This window comes from Schistocerca gregaria, chromosome 8 (assembly GCF_023897955.1).
Source record: "Schistocerca gregaria isolate iqSchGreg1 chromosome 8, iqSchGreg1.2, whole genome shotgun sequence".
Taxonomy (NCBI): Eukaryota; Metazoa; Arthropoda; class Insecta; order Orthoptera; family Acrididae; genus Schistocerca; species Schistocerca gregaria.
Genome location: NC_064927.1, coordinates 181,492,499 through 181,515,463, shown reverse-complemented (window position 1 = coordinate 181,515,463; position 22,965 = coordinate 181,492,499). Strand labels below are relative to the sequence as shown.

Here is a 22,965-nt window from a genome sequence, read left to right as displayed (position 1 = left end):
TGTACCGAGGTCCGCCTGGGCCAGCAACTGCCAACTCATGGGCATCACGTGTGCGGATAGCGATTGGTCGATGTCTCGTTAAAGACCGGAGCACTGAGCTATGGTGGACAGATCTCTTCAGTACACTGAGTCGTGTACAGTTACCACCTAGACTACAAGCTCCAGTGCTCATCCGCCGTCTCAGAGAATTGGTCTACGTATGTATCTTAGACCAGCTCTGGGCTCTACGTAGGCAACACTCAGAGGCGCATTGACAGGACAGGGGACTCTTAGTAATGTCGAACGACTGACGGTGCTGGACATTTCATTTGAATAAGCATAATTAAAGTTGAGTTTTTCCTTCATATTTAAGAAATATTTTGTTATTACTAATTGGTGGGAACCTTTCTGACTGAAGATAATATACGCCGTCTTGCAGTCTCAGCAACTGGTGTATAAGCGCCAGGAGAGGCAAAGGGAGAAGAAACGCGTGCAATTTATGAACCCATGCAGATGGCGATTAATGGAATACCGATTGGATACCTAAATCAGAAAATTTAAATAATTGCAGGATATTTCAATGTGAGGATAGGTACATATACCATTAAAGGAATAGTGGGGCCGCTTGGAGAACATATTAAAAGCTATAATGAAGATTAGTTGAGCATTAAATAGTTATACAGAAAACGTTTAGATGAAAAACTAAAACACGAGAAAGAAAAACAAAATGCTAATGAAAAGTGGAAAGAAATAGTAAGAATAATAAACACACCTTCTGGCGAAGCTGTAGGGAAAAAGATAAAATATAAAAACAAAATGAGACTTCCAGCTTCGAACCAACAACTAGCAGAAATCATAAAATGTGAGAACGGCCTACCTCAAACAAATACAGTCAAAGAAACAAGAAGACTATATTGAGTGATTAAAAGAGAGACAAGCGAAATAATACACAAAGCTGGGAACATTCTCTGAGTGAAATGGATCACGATGTACATGGGAAACAGACTAAAGATTATATGGTGCTGAAACAACTTAATTACTATGAAAAAGAGAGAGTTAAAACCAACCACATTTCAGAAAATGAGTGGTGGTATTATTTCCGAAATCGATGGAGATTTGATAAGGAGAATGTGAAAACTGCAGTTAGTGGCGAGCATGTTGATCTTTTATCAATGGAAGAACTAAAGGCTTTGTTAAAAAACAGAAAATCCCCTGGGTGACACAATCTCAATGTGTAATTATTTAAATATGCTTCGTAATGATTACTCACGAAACTGCGTTTTGTAAATACTTGTTGGAAATACAGCGACATACCAGAGGACAGGAAAACAGCATCCCATTATTTTTTTTAAAAAAAACCGATCGCAGAAAATGTGACAACTATCGAGATATTAGTCTTCTGACATCTGAATGAAAGATATATGCAAAACTAGCAACAAACAGAGTTAGGGTACTCTCGGAAACGTTTCTTACCGAAGAACTAAATGAGCTTCGGATGGCAAGATCTTGTTTAGACAGTGCTTTTTCATTCTGCCAGTAATGAGTAACAGCGAATACAATCGTTCCACATACGGGGCTTTATTGTCTGTTAGAAAGCTTTTGATAACGGTTCAAATGGCTCGGAGCACTATGGGACTTAACATCTGAGGTCATCAGTCCCCTAGAACTTAGAACTACTTAAACCTAACTAACGTGAGTACATGACACACATCCATGCCCGAGGCAGGAGTCTAACCTGCGACCGTAGCAGTTGCGCGGTTCCAGACTGAAGCGCCTAGAACCGCTCGGCCGCATCGGCCGGCTGATAACAGTGACAGAGTAACATTATGGGAAATTTTGGAAAAAGAGTGGCATGCCCCAGCATCTAATAACTACAATTCGAAATATGTATATACTTAACAAAATCAAAGTACAAAAAGGAAATCCGTTTACGAGAAGCATCTGTGAAGGAGTGAGAGAAAGGGGTCCCGTATCCCTCACTGTAATATGTAAGTAGAGGACGTCATAAAGGCATGACAGAATAAACTAGTGCACGATTATAAACTTACTAACAAAATTATAAATACACTCCAATTATCAGATGATCAAATAATCTTAGAGGATTCAGAAGATTAACTGCAGAGAATTATTTGGTTGTTTCACAAGGTGGAAAATGATTATAATATGACAATATCTAAAACTAGCATTTTGGCGTTCCATGGTAAGGAACAATTAAGAGCAAAAATAACAATTGATAATAAGCCACTAGAACAAATAAATACTTTTAAATACCAAGGACGTAAGGGCTCATTTATCACACACAATGATCAAGACAAACTGCAAAAATTCCAGCAATTGAAAGGCCCTGCAAATCGCACTCCCCTCAATAAAGTCAGAAAAGAGAGAATACTAAAGTCTTACAATGTGATGACAGTGCCAGTATTAATGTATGGGTCAGAGATTTGGACTCTTACCGCCAGTCAAAGGAGGAAGATTGATGCAGAGGCCCTCCACCTGGTTACGAACTCATTAATTGAATAAAAGATAATGAAGTAAGGAATAAACTGGGTATCAAAAGCATACTTCAGAAAATAGATGAATGCAGAAAGAAGTGGCATAAACACATTCAAAGCATGTTAGGAGTACGAATACCTGAAACCACATACAGATATACGCTTCAAGGGAAAATGGATGATGGCCTTCAGAAGAAGAGAGAGAAAGATCAGTAGCATTCTACTCGAAATTGGAACAAACAAGGACGTCTAAATGAAAACTGGTGATGATGATGATGATGATGATGATGATGATGATGATGATGATTGTAAGTGTAGATTTGTACGGAAGTGAAATTTGGACGATTAACAGTTCAGGAAAGAACAAAATTGAAGGTTTTGAAATGAGGTGCTACAGGAGAATAGTGAAGACCACATGAGAAGATCTGATAATTAGTGACTATATACCGAATCGAATTAGTGAGAAAATAAATTTATAGCACAGCTGTTGTAAAACTGAGGATCTGTTGATAGGACGTATGGAGACACCAAAGTAGTTGTCAATTTTGTAATCAGAGGAAAGTTTAGAGTGGTGGGGGCGGTAAATAATTTTGGAGGAAGACGAAGCATTGAGTACACACTCGTGGAACGTATAGATTGTGAATGGATGAGGTGTCTCGCAGAGGGTACCCTACCTCGATGGGCACCCTGAAACTTATCATCAAATGACTCTGAGCACTATGAGACTTAATATCAAAGGTCATCAGTCCACTAGACTTAAAACTACTTAAACCTAAGGACATCACACACATCCATGCCCGAGGTAGGATTCGAACCTGCGACCACAGCAGCAGCGCGGTTCCGGACTGAAGCGCCTAGAATCGCTCGGCTTCAGCGGCCGGCAAACCCATCATCGGACTAGTGCCAACGCCAACACATCTGCGAAAGCAGTACTCACCAGCAGCAGGCGGAAGCCGAGGAGGGCGCCGCTGAGCTGTGCGATGACGTAGAGGGCGGCGGCGGGCACGGTGAGGTCACCCCTCAGCACGGCGCACAGCGTCACCGCGGGGTTGAGGTGCGCCACCGAGATGTGGCCCACCATCTGACAACACCACCAGGCTACAGCGCTGCCTCTTGTTACGGGGGAGCATGTGAGACTAACAAACTAATGTGACCCACATTCACAGCCGGGCACGATACTACATAGGTGTGGCAAGCAGTGTGCAATAAACACCGATGTTATTTATTTATGCACTTATTCCACTTGCCAATTTCATAACCATTAATGTAACGACATATCCTTAATGATTGAACACGAAAATATGCATAATATTACATGAACTGTTCGAAATGGTGACATATTGTATTAGCAGATAAATTTGATTAAAATCGTGTCTAGCACGCCTCTGGCCACTAACACTGCAGCACCAAGAATAATAAAAGTACCGAAATGTGACTTATTATTTGTGTATATTAGGACGAATAAATTATTAAATTTTCTGGTGATTTTACGGTATATTAGCTGTAAAATATAGTACAAAATCCTGCTGCCTTTGGTAGTGACACTGAGTCGAGCTGATCTTGGATGACAAATATAGGTAATCCATTCGGTACTGTTTCAACTTTATGCCATAATAGATGGGAAGTGGTGGCGTGTAAGCCTCTCGGCAACCCGTGACTTGAAGTTCTTGGAGACCTGAAGAGTGTGCTGGCCAGGGCAGCAGTCAAACAACCTTTGCATCGTGATTGGCCAGGACAAGACGGGCAAGGTGCAGTCTTGCGTTATCTTGTTGAAAGACAACAACATGCAGACCTTAAACGTAGTGGACAGGCACTGCCCTTAACACGTCACAAATGTAACGTGTGCTGTTCAAGATGATGATTCTGAGTTGGGTTGAGGGGGCGCTCGACGTCACGGTCATCAGCGTCCTGACGAAAAGTCAACATGAAAGCTCATGGGTGGGGACCAAGGCTGTCCCCACATGCAGAGCATATTATAACGTACTTAAGTCTGCCGTCCTTCCCCACCAGTTTAGGGATGAGACCTGATAGTTCACAAATTTTCACCACTCTGTTAACACTGGTATCGGTATCTGCGAGGACGGTGGGTAGATCTCCAGCGAGACCTAGGGCTTCCGTAATATCAGTATACAGGACACACGTAGCCACAATATGCTGAACTGAAAGCGGCACGCCACAAACTTCACAGAAAGGTGGGCTCTCTCCCCAGAGGAGGAAGCCGTGTGTGAAAGGGCTATGCCCGATGCGAGGCTCACAAGAAGTCCGCCAAGCTTTATTGGTCAGTTTGAGCGACCGCAGTTTGTTGCCCGACACCTGCAACCATTCAGTTTCCTACTGACGGATGATGCATCTATCAGAAAATGAGATAATGGCGTGCAACGAGATGGGACATTGATGGGTGTGCTGTCCAAGTTAAGTGATACAGACTGTGACTGTGTATTACGTTTCAAAAACAAAGAGGAATATAATCCAGTAACATTTACTTTGGTGCAAAGCACAGCCATTGTGGAAGTGGGACTGGTCTGAACGAACGGTGTGCCACTGTTGTTTCAAGTGTTGTCGCTGGCTGAACCACAACCAGCGCGCCTCTCTTTGCCTCCCTGTCAAGGGAGGCTTCCTACAAACAAGCTCATTTCCTCGACATAAAAGTTTTCTGGGTTTGGTACCGCGTCATAATGTAAAAACTACTGCTGCTATAGAAAAACCAAAGTTTCGGCCACGATTGCAGCGGCCCAGAAGGCCGAAACGTTCGTTTTTCTTTAGCAGCAGTAGTTTTTACATTGATATCAAATTGACGTGGCAACCCAAACACCAGTATGCAGAACAGTTAACTACATTCTCGACAGGCCACGATCTTGCTACTATCAAACTGTGTAAAATGAAACAAATGAGCCCTCGGTCACACTTTTTTAATCTTATTGACCTGGTTTCAACACTTCTAATAGTGCCTTCATCAGAATTTAGACATACAAGGTAGTTTATAACATAATTACAAATTTATGGAAGAAAATTCTTTTCTAGAAAAAAAATGGAAGTACTGACTAACAATATTAGACAGAGACAGTATTCACATGTCAAGTATAACATATATAACAGGCCAGAACGGCTTTAGTCACGAGAATGCAAAAATAATGTGTGAAGGCGAGCCTCTAAGGGCTGCTCATACCTGCACAGCCACATGTTGCCATGTTTAAAACTTTGGTGTTCATAGTCATTTGTTCTTGTCACTAGATACGTAACACGATGTTTCCACCAATCAACAATTCAAATGCCTCTCCTGAATCTGAAACCGGCTGCGTAGTCTTTCCTTGTATACAGAATGTACAGTACGTCATGGGGTTACTCTTTCCTACGTTGTGGAGTTACACTGAATTTGCACCCTCTCCGCCCCCTCCCCCCCACCTTAAGACATGTAGTACACTTGGAGCCAGTTTCTACATCTACATCCATACTCCGCAAGACACCCGACGGTGCGTGGCGGAGGGTACCTTGAGTATCTCTATCGGTTCTCCCTTTTATTCCAGTCTCGTACTGTTCGTGGAAAGAAAGATAGTCGGTATGCCGCTGTGTGGGCTCAAATCTCTCTGATTTTATCCCCATGGTCTCTTCGCGAGAGATACGTAGGAGGGAGCAATATACTAAAAAAGGCTCTGAACACTATGGGACTTCTGAGGTCATCAGTCCCCTAGAACTTAGAACTACTTAAACCTAACTAACCTAAGGACTTCACACACATCCATGCCCGAGGAAGGATTCCAACCTGCGACCGTAGCGGTCGCGCGGTTCCAGCGCCTAGAACCGCTCGGCCACTCCGGCAGGCTGAGCCATATACTGCTTGACTCCTCAGTGAAGGTATATTCTCGAAACTTCAACAAAATCCCGTCCCGAGCTACTGAGCGTCTCTCCTGCAGTCTTCCACTGGAGCTTATCTATCATCTCCGTAACGCTTTCCCGTTTGCTAAATGATCCTGTAACGAAGCGCGCTACTCTCCGTTGGATCTTCTCTATCTCTTCTATCAACCCTATCTGGCACGGATCCCACACTGGTGAGCAATATTCAAGCAGTTGGCGAACAAGTGTACTGTAACCTACTTCCTTTGTTTTCGGATTGCATTTCCTTAGGATTCTTCCAATGAATCTTAAGTCTAGCATCTGCTTTACCGACGATCAACTTTATATGATCATTCCATTTTAAATTACTCCTAATGCGCACTCCCAGATAATTTATGGAATTAACTGCTTCCATATACTGACCTGCTACATTGTAGCTAAATGGTAAAGGATCTTTCTTTCTATGAATCCGCAGCACATTACACGTGTCTACATTGAGATTCAATTGCCATTCACTGAACCATGCGTCAATTCGATGCAGATCCTCCTGCATTTCAGTACAGTTTGAGGCTTACTGTCTCGATGGTACGGCAGTTTATAGCTGCCGGCAACATGCATGTCGCTTGCGCGAGAGCGACGTGGACGACGCCACCGACCTGTATGATGGAGGCGACGGTCATGCCGAAGACGAGCGGCCCCTGCAGGGGGTGCGGCTGGTCCGTGGGGCCGGCGAGCCCCGCGACGCCGCCCATGCAGCCCATGAAGAGGAGCAGAGCCGTGCCCAGCAGCTCTGCGCAGAACGCCACCAGCATGCGCTGCGGCGACAGGTGTCCGAACGGGTAGCCCGTCCCGGGGTGCCGCCGGAACGCCGACGTCACACCTGCAGCACGCAAAGTTGTTGCAGCGAGTTGTGAACACTGCACTGACAAAGGGCTTATATCGTATCACCAAGCGTTTATCTGCCTACACAGTACACTATACACTGATAAGGCAAAACATCGTGACCACTGCCTTCCGCGATGTTGGATGCCGCCTGGCGGCACTGCAAACACGTGACGCGGTAACGGACGGGAAATAATTCTAGCTAAGATGTGTGCTGCAAATTCTGCTCTTACGTAAAATCGGTAAGCGGGTCGGAGGCTTCCATCCAATCACTCACTGATCAGTATGGCCTGGCAATGGAAGCCAGCAAAACGAAAGCTGAAATTTTAAATTTAGCATTTGAGAAATCTTTCACGCAGGACGATCGTACAAACATACCGCCATTTGAGTCTCGTACAGATTCCCGTATGGACGACAAAGTGATAGACTTCCCTGGGGTTGTGAAGCAGCTGAATGGGTTGAAAATAAATAAATCGCCAGGTCCTGATGGCATTCCAATTCGGTTTTACAGAGAGTACTCTACTGTATTGGCTCCTTACTTAGCTTGCATTTATCGCGAACCACTTGCCCAACGTAAAGTCCGGAGTGACTGGATAAAAGCGCAGGTGACGCCCGTATATAAGGACGGTAGAACGGATCCTCAAAATTACAGACCAGTAACCTTAACATCGGTTTGTTGCAGGATTCTCGAACATATTCTCAGTTCGAATATAATTAATTTCCTTGAGACAGAAAAGTTGCTGCCCATGAAACAGCACGGCTTTAGAAGGCATCGTTCCTGCGAAACGCAACTCTCCCTTTTTTCACATGATATCTTGCGAACCATGGATGAAGGGTATGAGACGGATGCCATATTCCTTGACTTCCGGAAAGCTTTTGACTCGGTGTCCCAATGCAGACTCCTAACTAAGGTACGGGCATATGGGATTGGTTCCCAAATACGTGAGTGGCTAGAAGACTTCTTAAGTAATAGAACCCAGTACGTTGTCCTCGACGGTGAGTGTTCATCGGAGGTGATGGTACCCTTTGCAGTGCCCCAGGGAAGTGTGATAGCCGGCCGCGGTGGTCTAGCGGTTCTAGGCGCTCAGTCCGGAACCGCGCGACTGCTACGGTCGCAGGTTCGAATCCTGCCTCGGGCATGGATGTGTTTGATGTCCTTAGGTTAGTTAGGTTTAAGTAGTTCTAAGTTCTAGGGGACTGATGACCACAGATGTTAAGTCCCAGAGCCATTTGAACCTTTTTTTTTAAGTGTGGTAGGAACACTGTTGTTTTCTATCTACATAAATAATCTTTTGGATAGGGTGGATAGCAATGTGCGACTGTTTGCTGATGATGCAGTGGTGTACGGGAAGGTGTCGTCGCTCAGTGACTGTAGGAGGATATGAGATGACTTGGACAGGATTTGTGATTGGTGTAAAGAATGGCAGCTAACTCTAAATATAGATAAATGTAAATCAATGCAGATCAATAGGAAAAAGAATCCTGTAATGTTTGAATACTCCATTAGTAGTGTAGCGCTTGACACAGTCACGTCGATTAAATATTTTAGGGTAACATTGCAGAGCGATAAGAAGTGGGACAAGCATGTAATGGCAGTTCTGCGGAAGGCGGATAGTCATCTTCGGTTCATTGGTAGAATTTTGGGAAGATGTGGTTCATCTGTAAAGGAGACCGCTTATAGAACGCTGGTGCTATCTATTCTTGAGTAGATGTAGAAATGGGGAACTCACTGACATAAGCGACTTTGACAAAGAGCAATTATTATTACGCAGATCCTGTGGACAAGTATCTCGAAAACGGAGAAGCTGGTCGAATGTTCACGTGCTACTGTCGTGAGCATCTATGGAAAGGGGTAGAAAGACAGAAAAGGCGCTAAATGGTTGGACGTTCACGACTCTCCACAGAACGTGGGGTCCGGTTGTTTTTGTTGTTGTTGTTTTTTTGGGGGGGGGGGGGGGGAAGGAGACCACACAGCGTGGTCATCGGTCTCATCGGATTAGGGAAGGATGGGGAAGGAAGTCGGCCGTGCCCTTTCAGAGGAACCATCCCGGCATTTGCCTGGAGTGATTTAGGGAAATCACGGAAAACCTAAATGAGTATGGCCGGACGAGGGATTGAACCGTCGTCCTCCCGAATGTGACTCTAGTGTCCAGCCACTGCGCCACCTAGCTCGGTAACGTGGGGTCCGGAGGCTTGTCTGCTTCGTAAAGTAGGATAAATGCTGATCTGTGGCATCTCTGCCGAAAGAACACAGTACTAGTGCACTCTTAAGTGTTCAGGAGGGCACACCGTTCATCGTACATTGTTCAACATGGAGCCCCGCAGCAGACCACCCTACGCGTTCACTTGTTGACCCAATGACAACAGCAATTACGACTGCAGTGGGCACGGCACCACCAGAATTCGACCGTTGATCGATGGAAACGTGTGGGCTCTTCTGGCGAAGGACATTTTTATTACACTATCTCGCTGAACGTCTCCACAAACCCGTCATCGAAGTGAAAGTGCAGAACGGCAGCTCGAAACGTGCAGGGTGCCACGGACGCAGATTGGTGGGAACAGTACTATGCTACGGGAGACACTTGCCTCCCCTTGCATGGGACCAATGGCTGTAATCGAAGACACACTGACATCTGTGAACCAGCAGATGCCTTCAACCACGACGATGTCATCTTCCAGCAGTACAGTTGTCCGTGCTGGTTGGTTTTGGGGTTTGATGGGGGGCTAAACATCGAGGTCATCAGTCCCCAGTTCCAAACAGACATATTGTAAAAGTCCTATACAGTAAAAGCATAACCTCTGCACCCAGAGGGAGGGGTACAGAGCTAAAATGAACAACGCAGTAACACAAAATGGAGGACACTTAAAAGGAGAAGAGCAAACAGTTGACTAGAGTAAAACAGACTACAGTGGTTGATTGATCAGATATAAGGTCAACCTCTCAACTACAAATGAAGAACCTCCAGCTGGAAAGCGTTGATAGAGGTACCAACAGAACTTGTTACCTTAAAAGACACTATTTTTGTACCCACGTCGCAATTAAAAGTCGCTGGAGTGGATGTAGCCTGAGCAATCATGCGAGAGCGCCTACAATAGAGCGAGTGATAAAACCCAGCTGCACGGGTAAAACGTAAAACTGAGTCAGCTATAGAGGCATCGTCACCGAGAATTAAAGGAAGTGCAGCTAGTAAATTGAAGGACTGCCGCAAGGGGCTGAAAGGGGACAGTCCATCAGAAGATGGACCACTGTCAGCTCTGCATCACAGCGACACTTGGGAGGGTTCTCACGACGAAGGAGATAGCTGTGGGTCAACCGCGTATGTCCAATTGGCAGAGAACAACTGAGTGCCTACGCATGCCCCTCAAGGATGAGTTCCATACGGCCGTGGACGACCATGCGTAGCTTATTAGGAGTGTTCAAGACAGGCCATTCTGAGCTCCAGACATCACGGACCTTGCGATGCAGGGCTGACCGGAGGTCTCTTTCCACGAAACCAAGCTCCAGGGGTGGCGAAGTGATGGCCTGCTTGGCCAACCGATCGACACGTTCGTTTCCTGGAATTCACCAAGCATTATCTGCCTTGACAGTATACTATACACTGATAAGGCAAAACATCGTGACCAATGCTTTCCGCGACGTTGGATGTCGCATGGTGGCACTGCGGACACGTGACGCGATTACAAAAGTATATAAGCGGAACAGAAACGGGGGATAATTCTAGCGAAGATAAGGGCTGCAAATGAGGAACTCATTGATATAAGCTACTCTGACAAAGAGAAGATTACTATTACGCAGATTCTATGGACATCTCGAAAACGGCGCAGCTGGTCGAATGTACACGTGCTACTGTCGTCAGCATCTACGGAAAAGGGTAGAAAGACAGAAAAGGCGCTAAATGGCTGCACGTTCACGACTCTCCACAGAACGTGGGGTTTCGAGGCTTGTCTCCTTCGTAAAGTAGGATAAATACTGATCTGTGGCATTTCTGCCGAGAGAGCACAGTACTGGTGCACGCATAAGTGTTCAGGATGGTACACCATTCATCGTACCATGTTCAACACCGAGTTCCGCAGCAGACTACCCCTACGCATTCACATGTTGACCCAACGACAACTGCGACTGCAGTGGGCACGGCACCATCAGAATTCGACCGTTGATCGATGGAAACGTGTCGGCTCTTCTGGCGAAGGACATTTTTGTTGCACTATCTCGCTGATGGTCTCCACAAACGCCGTCATCGAAGAGAACGGCATCTCGAAAAGTCCAGCGCGCCACGGACGCAGGTTGGTGGGAACAGTATTAAGTTATGGGAGACACTGTTCTCCCCTTGCATGGGACCAATGGCTGTAATCGAAGACACACTGACAACTGCGAACCAGCAGCATCCCTTCACGGTCGATGTCTTCAACGATGTCATCTTCCAGCAGTATAGTTGTCCGTGTATCGCAGCCAGAACCGTGTTACAGTAGTTTGAGGAGTATTATAGTCGTCGTGTGACGAGGGCCTCCCGTCGGGTAGACCGTTCGCCTGGTGCAAGTCTTTCGATTTGACGCCGCTTCGGCGACTTGCGCATCGATGGGGATGAAATAATGATGATTAGGACAACACAACACCCAGTCCCTGAGCGGAGAAAATCTCCGACCCAGCCGGGAATCGAACCCGGGCCCTTTGGATTGACAGTCTGTCGCGCTGACCACTCAGCTACCGGGGCGGACAGTATTATAGTGAAACCACATTGATGTCTAGGCGACCAAATTCGACTGATGTAAATCCTATGGAACACATCCGGGGCGATATCGGGCGCCGTCACTGCGTATGAAAATCAGCGGCCCGTTATGTACGCGAATTACACTAATGGCCATTAAAACTGTTACACCAAGACGAAATGGAGATTATAAAAGGGTATTCATTGGACAAATATATTATACTAGAACTTACTACATTTTCACGAAATTTGGGTGCATAGATCCTGAGAAATCAGTACCCAGAACAACCACCTCTGGCCGTAATAACGGCCTTGATACGTCTGGGCATTGAGTCAAACAGAGCTTGGATGGCGTGTATAGGTACAGTTACCCATGCAGCTTCAACACGATACCACAGTTAATCAAGAGTAGTGACTGGCGTATTGTGACGAGCCAGTTACTCGGCCACCATCGACCAGACGTTTTCAATTGGTGACAGATCTGAATGTGCTGGCCAGGGCAGCAGTAGTACATTTTCTGTATCCAGAAAAGCCCGCACAGGCCCTGCAATACGCGGTCGTGCATTTTCCTGTTGAAATGTAGGGATTTGCAGGGATCGAATGAAGGGTAGAGCCACGAGTCGTAACACATATGAAATGTAACGTCCACTAAAGTGCCGTCAATGGGAACAACAAGTGACCAACATGTGTAACTCATGGCATCCCATACCATCACACCGGGTGATACGCCAGTATGGCGATGAGGAATACATGCTTCCAATGTGCGCTCACCGCGATGTCGCCAAACACGGATACGACCATCATGATACTGTAAACAGACCGTTTTGCCTTTCGTTTACACCATCGCAGGCGCTCCTGTCTGTGATACAGCGTCAATGGTAACCGCAACCATGGTCTCCGAGTTGTTGTTCATGCTGCTGCACGATACGTTACAGCCATGCAGATAAGATGCCTGTCACCTCGACTGCTAGTGATACGAGGCCGTTGGGGTCCAGCACGACGTTCCGTATTACCCTCCTCAACCCACCGATTCCATATTCTGCTAACAGTCATTGGATCTTGACCAACGCGAGCAGCAATGTCGCTATACGATAAACTGCAATCGCGAGAGGCTATAATCTGACCTTTATCAAAGTCGGAAGCGTGGTGGTACGCATTTCTCCTCCTTACACGAGGCATCACAGCAACGTTCCACCAGGCAACGCTGGCCAACAGCTGTTTGTGTATGAGAAATCTGTTGGAAACTTTCCTCATGTCAGCAAGTTGTAGGTGTCGCCACCGGCGCCAACCTTGTGTGAATGGTCTGAGAAGCTTATAATTTGCTTATCACAGCATCTTGTTCTTGTCGGTTAAATTTCGCGTCTGTAGCACGTCATCTTCGTGGTGTAGCAATTTTAATGTCCAGTCAGTAGTGTACATGACTTGAGCGTAGACATGTAATGTCACACACCTCCAGAAACCTATCAACAAACTGTAGGATCCCTGATACACAGAATCAGTTATGTATTTCGTTGCAAAGACGGACAAACAAGCTATTAAGCAGCTGGTCATAATGTTTTGGCTCATCAGTTTATACAGTACCTGTTAAGAAAATGAAGCATCCATACGACAAGGTCGGACGTTAATATAACTACGTACACACAATCGGCGAGTACGCAAATGATAACAATTGTAATTCTCAGCGACAAGTAGAACGGCAACCTGGGTGCATTAGTAATGTTCGCGTTTAATATTGTTACCAGGGCTGGTATGATATACAACAGCTTGAGCACAAAAGGCACCGAAATACCGCGTAATAGTTTGAGGCAGCGTTATCAACACGTAACAGGGTCTGAAAGCAGCCTCTCTGTGGAACTTCATTTGGCTAGCTATTCGAATCGTGCAATGTCCACATTTCTAGGACATTCGAATGAGACAGTCGCCCGATGTCGGACTGCATGGGAACGTGAAGACTGGTACATTCGTCGTCAAGATACCGGTAAATTACGTCTGACCACCGCAAGGAGGACCAACGTCTTGTGCAGCAAACAAGTCGTAGCCCCTTCACATCTACACACGGTACCCGACAAGTAAAGGACTCACTCTAGCATTCTGTAGCATCACACACCAGTGGTCAAAGAATAGCAACAGGTGGACTGGGTATTACCATGCTATGCGTAAGCTGCCGTTAACAAAATAAGGAAAACCGTTGCGTTCGATGATGTGCCGTGGACGGAAGCATGAACTGCTGGTGAATGGCCTCGCATTCTGCGCTACATAAAATAACCATTGCCTGCGAGTATAACGGCGAGGTCCCAACCTCCCAATGCTTTGGATAGGCACGTCTTGTACAGAGCCATTGGGTTTTAATTGATGTCACCTCGGTAGTTATTGAGTGTACTCTCTTGGCAAAACGGATATCCTGCGTCCTCATGTGTTTACCCTCATGCGACACTAATAATGGTGCCACTTTTTAACAGGGCAATGCTCGCCCATACGCCGACCGTGTCTCTATGAACTGCCTGCGTGATGTTGAGTTATCCCTGTGATCGTCGAGATCCCAAGGCCTGTACCCCCAAGGACTTGGCTCGGACCCCAACTACTCCTCCCAGTGAGTATCCAGGGTATAACAGAAGCCAGTTTGTCTGAGAAGAAGACAGAATGGGTGCATGACACCTTACCCCCATCTAATCAGTACATGCATCCAGGCCACGGGGGACCCAAGGTGACACTGATAATTGGGCTCTTACTGCCTATTTCTGTGAAAATTTGACTTGAAATCGAAGTAACTGAAATAAACCCACATATATATTCTCACAATCCGTGAAGTTTCGTTTCGTTTTCCCCTCCCTTTCTGAGTGCTTTACTTTTTTTCAGGCACTGTATTTGGTTTACATTTGTAATAATGTTATTAGTTTCATATGTAATACGAAGTTTTTGTGTCACTTGATGCACGTACGCTTGCGAAGATATGTGAAGACCAGACCACTAAATTTTACGCAGCTTGCGCATTAACGTTACTGGATGCAAATCATAGCTTTCCGGCCGAAGCCGAAGCTACACAAAACCTGTTGCGAACATTCAGATGTGAAAATATGAAAACTGAACAGATACTGAAAATAACGTGTGATTCTAAAATTGTATACAGTCTAGATTTGAGTCTTGCTTTGTACAGCCATTTATTTTGTGAAGCCTGTATTGGCTATTAAATATTTCACAATTAACAGCATGACAGCATGATGCAACATGCGCGTACAAAGTTCCGTGAATAAATAGTGGTCACGTGTTCTACTGAAAATTGGTCAACTAGTTTGTGTGTGCCATTTCTTTTTTGTCGTCAGTCTACTGACTGGTTTGATGCGGGCCGCCACGAATTCCTTTCCTGTGCTAACCTCTCCCTCTAGTACCATAGAAGTCATTCCCTCATGTTTTAGCAGATGTCCTATCATCCTGTCCTTTCTCCTTATCAGTGTTTTCCACATATTCCTTTCCTCTCCGATTCTGCGTAGAACCTCCTCATTCCTTACCTTATCAGTCCACCTAATTTTCAACATTCGTCTATAGCACCACATCTCAAATGATTCGATTCTCTTCTGTTCCGGTTTTCCCACAGTCCATGTTTCACTACCATACAATGCTGTACTCAAGACGTACATCCTCAGAAATTTCTTCCTCAAATTAAGACCGGTATTTGATATTATTAGACTTCTCTTGGCCAGAAATGCCTTTTTTGCCAAAACGAGTCTGCTTTTGATGTCCTCCTTGCTCCGTCCGTCATTGGTTATTTTACTGCCTAGGTAGCAGAATTCCTTAACTTCATTGACTTCGTGACCATCAATCCTGATGTTAAGTTTCACGCTGTTCTCATTTCTACTACTTCTCATTACCTTCGTCTTTCTCCGATTTACTCTCAAACCATACTGTGTACTCATTAGAATGTTCATTCCGTTCAGCTGATCATTTAATTCTTCTTCACTTTCACTCAGGATAGCAATGTCATCAGCGAATCATATCATTGATATCCTTTCACCTTGTATTTTAATTCCACTCCTGAACCTTTCTTTTATTTCCATCATGGCTTCCTCGATGTACAGATTGAAAAGTAGGGGCGAAAGGCTACAGCCTTGTCTTACACCCTTCTTAATATGAGCACTTCCTTCTTGATCGTCCACTCTTATTATTCCCTCTTGGTTGTTGTACATATTGTATATGACCCGTCTCTCCCTATAGCTTACCCCTACTTTTTTCAGTATCTCGAACAACTTGCACCATTTTATATTGTCGAACGCTTTTTCCAGGTCGACAAATCCTATGAACGTGTCTTCATTTTTCTTTAGCCTTGCTTCCATTGTTAGCCGTAACGTCAGAATTGCCTCTCGCGTGCCTTTACTTTTCCTAAAGCCAAACTGATCGTCACCTAGCGCATTCTCAACTTTCTTTACCATTCTTCTGTCTATTATTCTTGTAAGCAGCTTCGATGCATGAGCTGTCAAGCTGATTGTGCGATAATTCTCGCACTTGTCAGCTCTAGCCGTCTTCGGAATTGTGTGGATGCTGCTTTTCCGAAAGTCAGATGGTATGTCGCCAGACTCATATATTCTACACACCAACGTGAATAGTCGTTTTGTTGCCACTTCCCCTAATGATTTTAGAAATTCTGATGGAATGTTATCTATCCCTTCTGCCTTATTTGACAGTAAGTCCTCCAAAAGTCTTTTAAATTCCGATTCTAATACTGGATCCCCTATTTCTTCTGTTTCTTCTTCTATCACATCAGACAATTCTTCACCCTCATGGAGGCTTTCAATGTATTCTTTCCACCTATCTGCTCTCTCCTCTGCATTTAACAGTGGAATTCTGGTTGCACTCTTAATGTTACCTCCATTGCTTTTAATGTCACAAAAAGTTGTTTTAACTTTCCTGTATGCTGAGTCTGTCCTTCCGACAATCATATTTTTTCGATGTCTTCACATTTTTCCTGCAGCCATTTCGTTTTAGCTTCCCGCCACTTCCTATTTATTTCATTCCTCAGCGACTTGTATTTCTGTATTCCTGATTTTCCCGGAACATGTTTGTACTTCCTCCTTTCATCAATCAACTGAAATATTTCTTCTGTTACCCATGGTTTCTTCGCAGCTACCTTCTTTGTACCTATGTTTTCCTTCCCAAGTTCTGTGATGGCCCTTTTTAGAGACGTACATTCCTCTTCAACTGTGATGCCTACTGCGCTATTCCTTATTGCTGTATCTATAGCGTTAGAGAACTTCAAACGTATCTCGTCATTCCTTAGAACTTCCGTATCCAACTTCTTAGCGTATTTATTCTTCCTGACTAATGTCTTGAACTTCAGCCTACTCTTAATCACTACCATATTGTGATCTGAGTCTATATCTGCTCCTTGGTATGCCTTACAATCCAGTATCTGATTTCGGAATCTCTGTCTGACCATGATGTAATCTAATTGTAATCTTCCCGTATCTCCCGGCCTTTTCCATGTATACCTCCTCCTCTTGTGATTCTTGAACAGGGTATTCGCTATTACTAGCTGAAACTTGTTACAAAACTCAATTAGTCTTTCTCCTCTTTCATTCCTTGTCCCAAGCCCATATTTTCCTGTAACCTTTTCTTCTACTCCTTCCCCTACAACTGCATTCCTAGTCGCCCATGACTATTAGATTTTCGTCCCTTCTTTGCATACTGCATTACCCTTTCAATATCCTCATACACTTTCTCTATCTGTTCATCTTCAGCTTGCGACGTCTGCATGTATACCTGAACTATCGTTGTCGGTGTTGGTCTGCTGTCGATTCTGATTAGAACAACCTGGTCACTGAACTGTTTACAGTAACACACCCTCTGCCCTACCTTCCTACTCATAACAAATCCTACACCTGTTATACCATTTTCTGCTGCTGTTGATATTACCCGATACTCATGTGACCAGAAATCCTTGTCTTCCTTCACTTCACTGACCCCTACTATATCTAGATTGAGCCTTTGCATTTCCCTTTTCAGATTTTCTGGTTTTCCTACCACGTTCAAGCTTCTGACATTCCACGCCCCGACTCGTAGAGCATTATCCTTTCGTTGATTATTCAATCTTTTTCTCATGGTAAACTCCCCCTAGGCAGTCCCCTCCCGGAGATCCGAATGGGGGACTATTCCGGGATCTTTTGCCAATGGGGAGATCATCATGACACTCCTTCAACTACAGACCACATGTCCTGTGGATACACGTTACGTGTCTTTAATGCAGTGGTTTCCATTGCCTTCTGCATCCTCATGTCGTTGATCATTGCTGATTCTTCCGCCTTTAGGGCCAATTTCCCACCCCTAAGACAAGAGAGTGCCCTGAACCTCTATCCGCTCCTCCGCCCTCTTTGACAAGGCCATTGGCAGAATGAGGCTGACTTCTTATGCCGGAAGTCTTCGGCCGCCAATGCTGATAATTTATCAAAATTTAGGCATTGGCGGGGATCGAAACCGGGATCCGTGGTCTCGGGGTAGTGTCTTAGATTCATAATCAAAACGCCATTTCATTACCACGTATAAAAAACAGAAGTTTATTCATTTTAACTAAAGGAAGAAGAATATTTGGTTAATTATTCCGGCCGAGAGTAATATTAAGACGATTAGTTACAAATAAGCCAGACTATACCGACAGACTCAGTATAGGAAGGGGGAATAGCGATCAAAGATGTTATTCTAGCAACTACTAAAGTTAATAAATCAGTCAAAAAGGATAGAAGTGTGTTTCTGCTAGATAGAGCAGATAAACATTTATTAACATCCCACTTAGTGAACTGACATCACTTAGTTCCAGTAAGATGAATGTAGAGGAATTATGGGCAAAGTTTAAGTAGATTGCAGATCGTAGTGTGGAGAGTTATGTAGCTAGTAAGAGGATAAAGAATGGAAAAGACCCACTATGGTTCAATGAAGAAATTATGAGGTTTCTGAGGAAGCAGAGGAGTGGCAGCACCCTAGGATTAGAAAGAAGAGGGGACACAATAGGTTCGTTGTAGTTGAGTCTGCAGATGGTGTAATTTACTCATGTGTGTTCACTGTGAGGGAGGAGAGGTGGGAATTTGAGTAGTTTATAGAGGATCCTTGTGGTGGAACTAACAGCATGCAGTAAGCGAGGCGGAGTACATGGCATTCCAGGATCTGGAGGGACTTACAGAATTCGGGTGTGACAGATGTCCATGCAACATCTGCATAGCAAACGAAGGGGTAGGTCCAGGGTTTGTATGCATGAAGGACAGTGAAGGAGTGTAGTCCCTATGTTCGGCCACTTAGTCGTTTCAGTAGTTTCAGTCTATGTGGACTTTCTGATGGACTAGCTTTGCTCAGGTCTCAGGTAAGGGATGGTGTGAAGCATCAGATATTGGGGGATGAGATGGGTGTCAGTAAGTCGGAGGAACCTTGGGGCAGTGGCATAGAAAGTATGGGAGTTGGTGTTAACCATGAAAAGGATGGACAGTTGAGTAGGAAGGATTTTATAAGGTGGATATGGTTGACTAGAAGTGTATAAGTCTGAAGTTTGGAAAGAAGACTGGAATTCCATATGTAGTTTTCAGCTTTCTCTAGGTCAAGGGAGACAAATATGGCGCATTAACAGCTGTTGAGCTGTTGGGATAGGAGATGGGCGGGGTTCAGAAGTTGAGCACCAGCTCATGAGCTGGGGAGGAGGGACAGAAGCCACACTGGGTAGCAAGAAGCAGATGGTGTTGGTGCATATGTCAGTGGATGCTTCAGGAGAGGGTGGATTCAAAGACCTCACTAAACACTGAGGTGAGGCAGACTGGTGGCACGAGGAGGTATCAGTCAGTAGTTTATTTAGTTTAAGAAAAAGTGTGATTTTGTAGGTTTTCTACAGGCCGAATCAGTAGCCTGTGGAGAGGATAGTGACATACAGTATTGCAAGGTTGATGAGATAGGAGACAGGGCATTCTTTGAGGTGTCAATAGTTAATATGCTCGGGAACAGGGGAAGTGTGGTGTTTACTGTGAAATACTTATTTCATGCCCTGTGCTCTGATTGGGCTATTCAATTCTGTTTCTGGTATTTTGTTTAAGTACCAAAGCTGGGAGCCAGGGGTAGGAGTGTGGTTTGTTTTGTTTTGTTTTATGGCGCATAGGACTATGGTAACTGTGCCTTTGTAGACAGTAGGGAATTGGGGGTAATAAAATTGAAGATCACAAACTATTGACAGGATATTGGAGAGATAGGATGCAAGGTGTTTGGCTATGCTACGGTGGGCAGGTAAGGGTGTTGTGAAGGATTGGATAGTGGGGAATTATATGGGCGCTGGTAAGTCAGTGGACTGCTTTCCAGTACTTGAAAGATGTAACTGGAAGTGTAGCGTTGAGTCTTAAGCATGTGTGGCACCAGTCCCAGTGTTTTCTGGCATTGGGTGAATTTCTAATGTCTCACTGTATTTGCTGGTGGCATGTGAGTGCATCCTGGTCGTGAGCCCATGGCAAGGAGCGATATCAGTGACTGGATTCAAAGCGAAGTAGTACAGAGTAGGGTGATGAGGATGCATGGCTTTTGTAGGGATATAGGCTGGGTCAGCATTTAAGAATGTGTGATGCAGGAAGGCTGTGACATGGAGAATGTCACTGGATTAGCCTTCCTATCTGGGTATCTATGGATTCTCAGTAGGCACAGGAGTAGTTGTGGACAGCTTTTAGATGCAGATTGGGATGGGGTGCGTGGGGTAGGGTAGTGTGTAGAATATGGTGAGGAGGAGAGGTAGGTGCTCACTTCCAAGTCGAATGAGGTTTTCTGAAATGAGATGTCCAAGGAGGTTGGGAGATGCTAGAGTCACATCTGGGGTGATGTTGCTTTCAGAACAGGTGTGCTGTGGTACAGGGACAATGTTACCTTGGAGGAAATCTGTAAACTCGAGTTCTGGACGGGATCTATTTGAATATTGAGATCAGCAGAAATAACACAGGAGGGCCGATGTGGGTGGGGAAATCATGGATGGTGAGATTATTAGCTCAGATGAAGGTAGTAGCATACGTAACAGTTGCTTTAAAGAAAATAATAAGGTGTTCAAAGGGATTGTTGAGCAACGATTTTCTCCGTACAGAGGTGATCGTGTGATGGCCAATTGCTACTTGACCTATAGCCAGAGGGAGAGCAGTGGAGGGCGCAGGAAGGGATAGGGATGGTGTAGTGTGATTGGAGAAACGACCAACTAAAATTTGACATTCTGTATGCATGATTGTTTTATTTAGTCTGTACTACCACCTCCTAAAATATTTACTGCTCCTCCTGGAACACCCCGTGTATATTATGGCTGGAACATGAAGGAAAAAAATCTTTGTAATAAAATTTTTATGGACACGTACCATGAACGATGATCTCGCAGCAAGGATCCACCGGTATATCGTCATCACGCTGTGGCGCCTTCTGGCCATCGGCGAGACTTGGCGGACAACGCACACTGATGACCTCTGGCGGCGGCTTTGCGTACTCCTGACCGGCCGTGGCAACGGAGCACTGGTGCTGCCCCTGGCGGTCTGCCAGGGCACTAGCGGTCACGCACGTGTCGCACTGTGGTCCATGCTTTGAGTACATTCCGCCCATTTTCCTGAACAGCTATGGAAACTGGATCTGTGCCAACCTGGAGTTATCTCAACTCAGATTCCTTAAATCTGTTAACGGTTCCAAACGTTCAGTTCTTGTCTGCAATTTCTTTACACTCTTCTCTACTACTTTATTCTGTAATTTCCTTCTGCGTACAGCCAGGCTGGTTCGCACAATCTGTGTAATTCTTCCTATGTTGTTTTTCGTGACGATGGTTTCGACTTTTTTCCCTGTTCCTCTGTTTGTACCTCAGGATGTATTATCAAACTGAAAGTATACTTCTTGGAAAATTCACTCGATTCCTGTCAGTAAATGTCGGTGTTACAACAAAATACTGTATAGAAGTACGAAGCATACATACTATGCTTTTAAACACAAGTAATACTGAAACAAAAGGAACTATTATCTTAAACTATGAATACTGCAATAACAGGAACTTTACGCAAGAGACGTGTGTTGATCTGTTTCGTTACAGAGTCTCCTTGAGATATATTTGCTTATTTTATTTCTTTTTCTAAGAAATTTTCCCTGCTCCCTAAGTAGCTAGAAATTTTAGATTTTCTCCTCTCTAATGACACTCAAATTTTATGGATAAAAGGCCATTTTGAAGAAACATAAAATTATCATAAAGGAAATTTATGAAACACTGTGAAACCTCTTGCTACTAGAATTCTTTTCTGATGAATAATTCTGCCAAGATATCTGATATAAAACATAAAAGTCAAAGTGATCAAATACTTCAATAAGTCTGTGAAAAGTAAAGCAAGCTTCAGTTAGGCAAGTGTACTGTGTTCTAATTGATACTTCTGTAATTTTCTCAGTGTGTCTACCGAACTTTTTTGTTGAGCTGACGAAGATACTTCCTACAGTAGTTGTTGCCTTGAATGAAATCCAGCAACGTATCTTCTGTGATTGTCACCTGCTACTTCCTGGTTTCTCACGACGTTACTTGGAACAAAAACCTTCGGAGATGCTACCGTGAATCGGTTTCTGAAATAGACAAAAAGACAAAGCGTTTAGATTATAGTTCAGTAATTACAAACAGTAACTAATAGGCAAACGTCTAAAAAACGAATATATTTTGCAGTAAATAGGAAGATTGAATTTACTTGCGTTTCGTGATTCTCGAACAACAGAGATTGAAAACAGATTTGATAACTAATCGAAAGATATTTGGGGTAATAAAATGGTTACCATTTGTAGCCTAAGTAGTATGCACAAAAGACAGTTCAATGTTCTAACTGCAGGGTGATCCAAAATTATTCCTCTGGTTTCTCAAGACTCTGTCTTCTACGTGAATGAAGATAGAAATGAAATCCATCGGTAAATAAAAATATATGCCTGTATTTTCCAAATCAATTCCTAAACCAGTGGACTGGTTTTAACAAAATTTGGTACACATATCACTTACTGTCTGGAAAGAAATACTGTGGTGGTAAGAAACACCTACCTATTAACGTTGTGGGGGTGGGCGTGAGAAGAAGTGTAGCTCACCA

The 22,965-nt window shown here is 44.4% G+C and overlaps 1 protein-coding gene across 7 annotated transcripts in view; it reads right to left on the bottom strand.

Moving 5' to 3' along the window:
- Positions 1–22,965, bottom strand: part of LOC126284496 (aquaporin AQPAn.G-like) — a 91,963-nt gene that overhangs the window by 18,866 nt on the left and 50,132 nt on the right. For 2 of the 7 annotated variants that reach the window (XM_049983460.1, XM_049983463.1), the window contains exons 2-5: positions 22,305–22,459; positions 21,232–21,771; positions 6,959–7,182; positions 3,409–3,552 (exon numbers count right to left, since the gene is read on the bottom strand). In XM_049983460.1, the coding sequence (XP_049839417.1) occupies positions 3,409–3,552; positions 6,959–7,182; positions 21,232–21,469 (606 nt within the window). In that variant the 5' untranslated portion in view covers positions 21,470–21,771; positions 22,305–22,459. Of the gene's footprint in view, positions 1–3,408; positions 3,553–6,958; positions 7,183–21,231; positions 22,460–22,965 lie in introns of all 7 variants that reach the window. The other 5 variants (XM_049983461.1, XM_049983466.1, XM_049983464.1 and 2 more) reach the window with 3 other exon arrangements.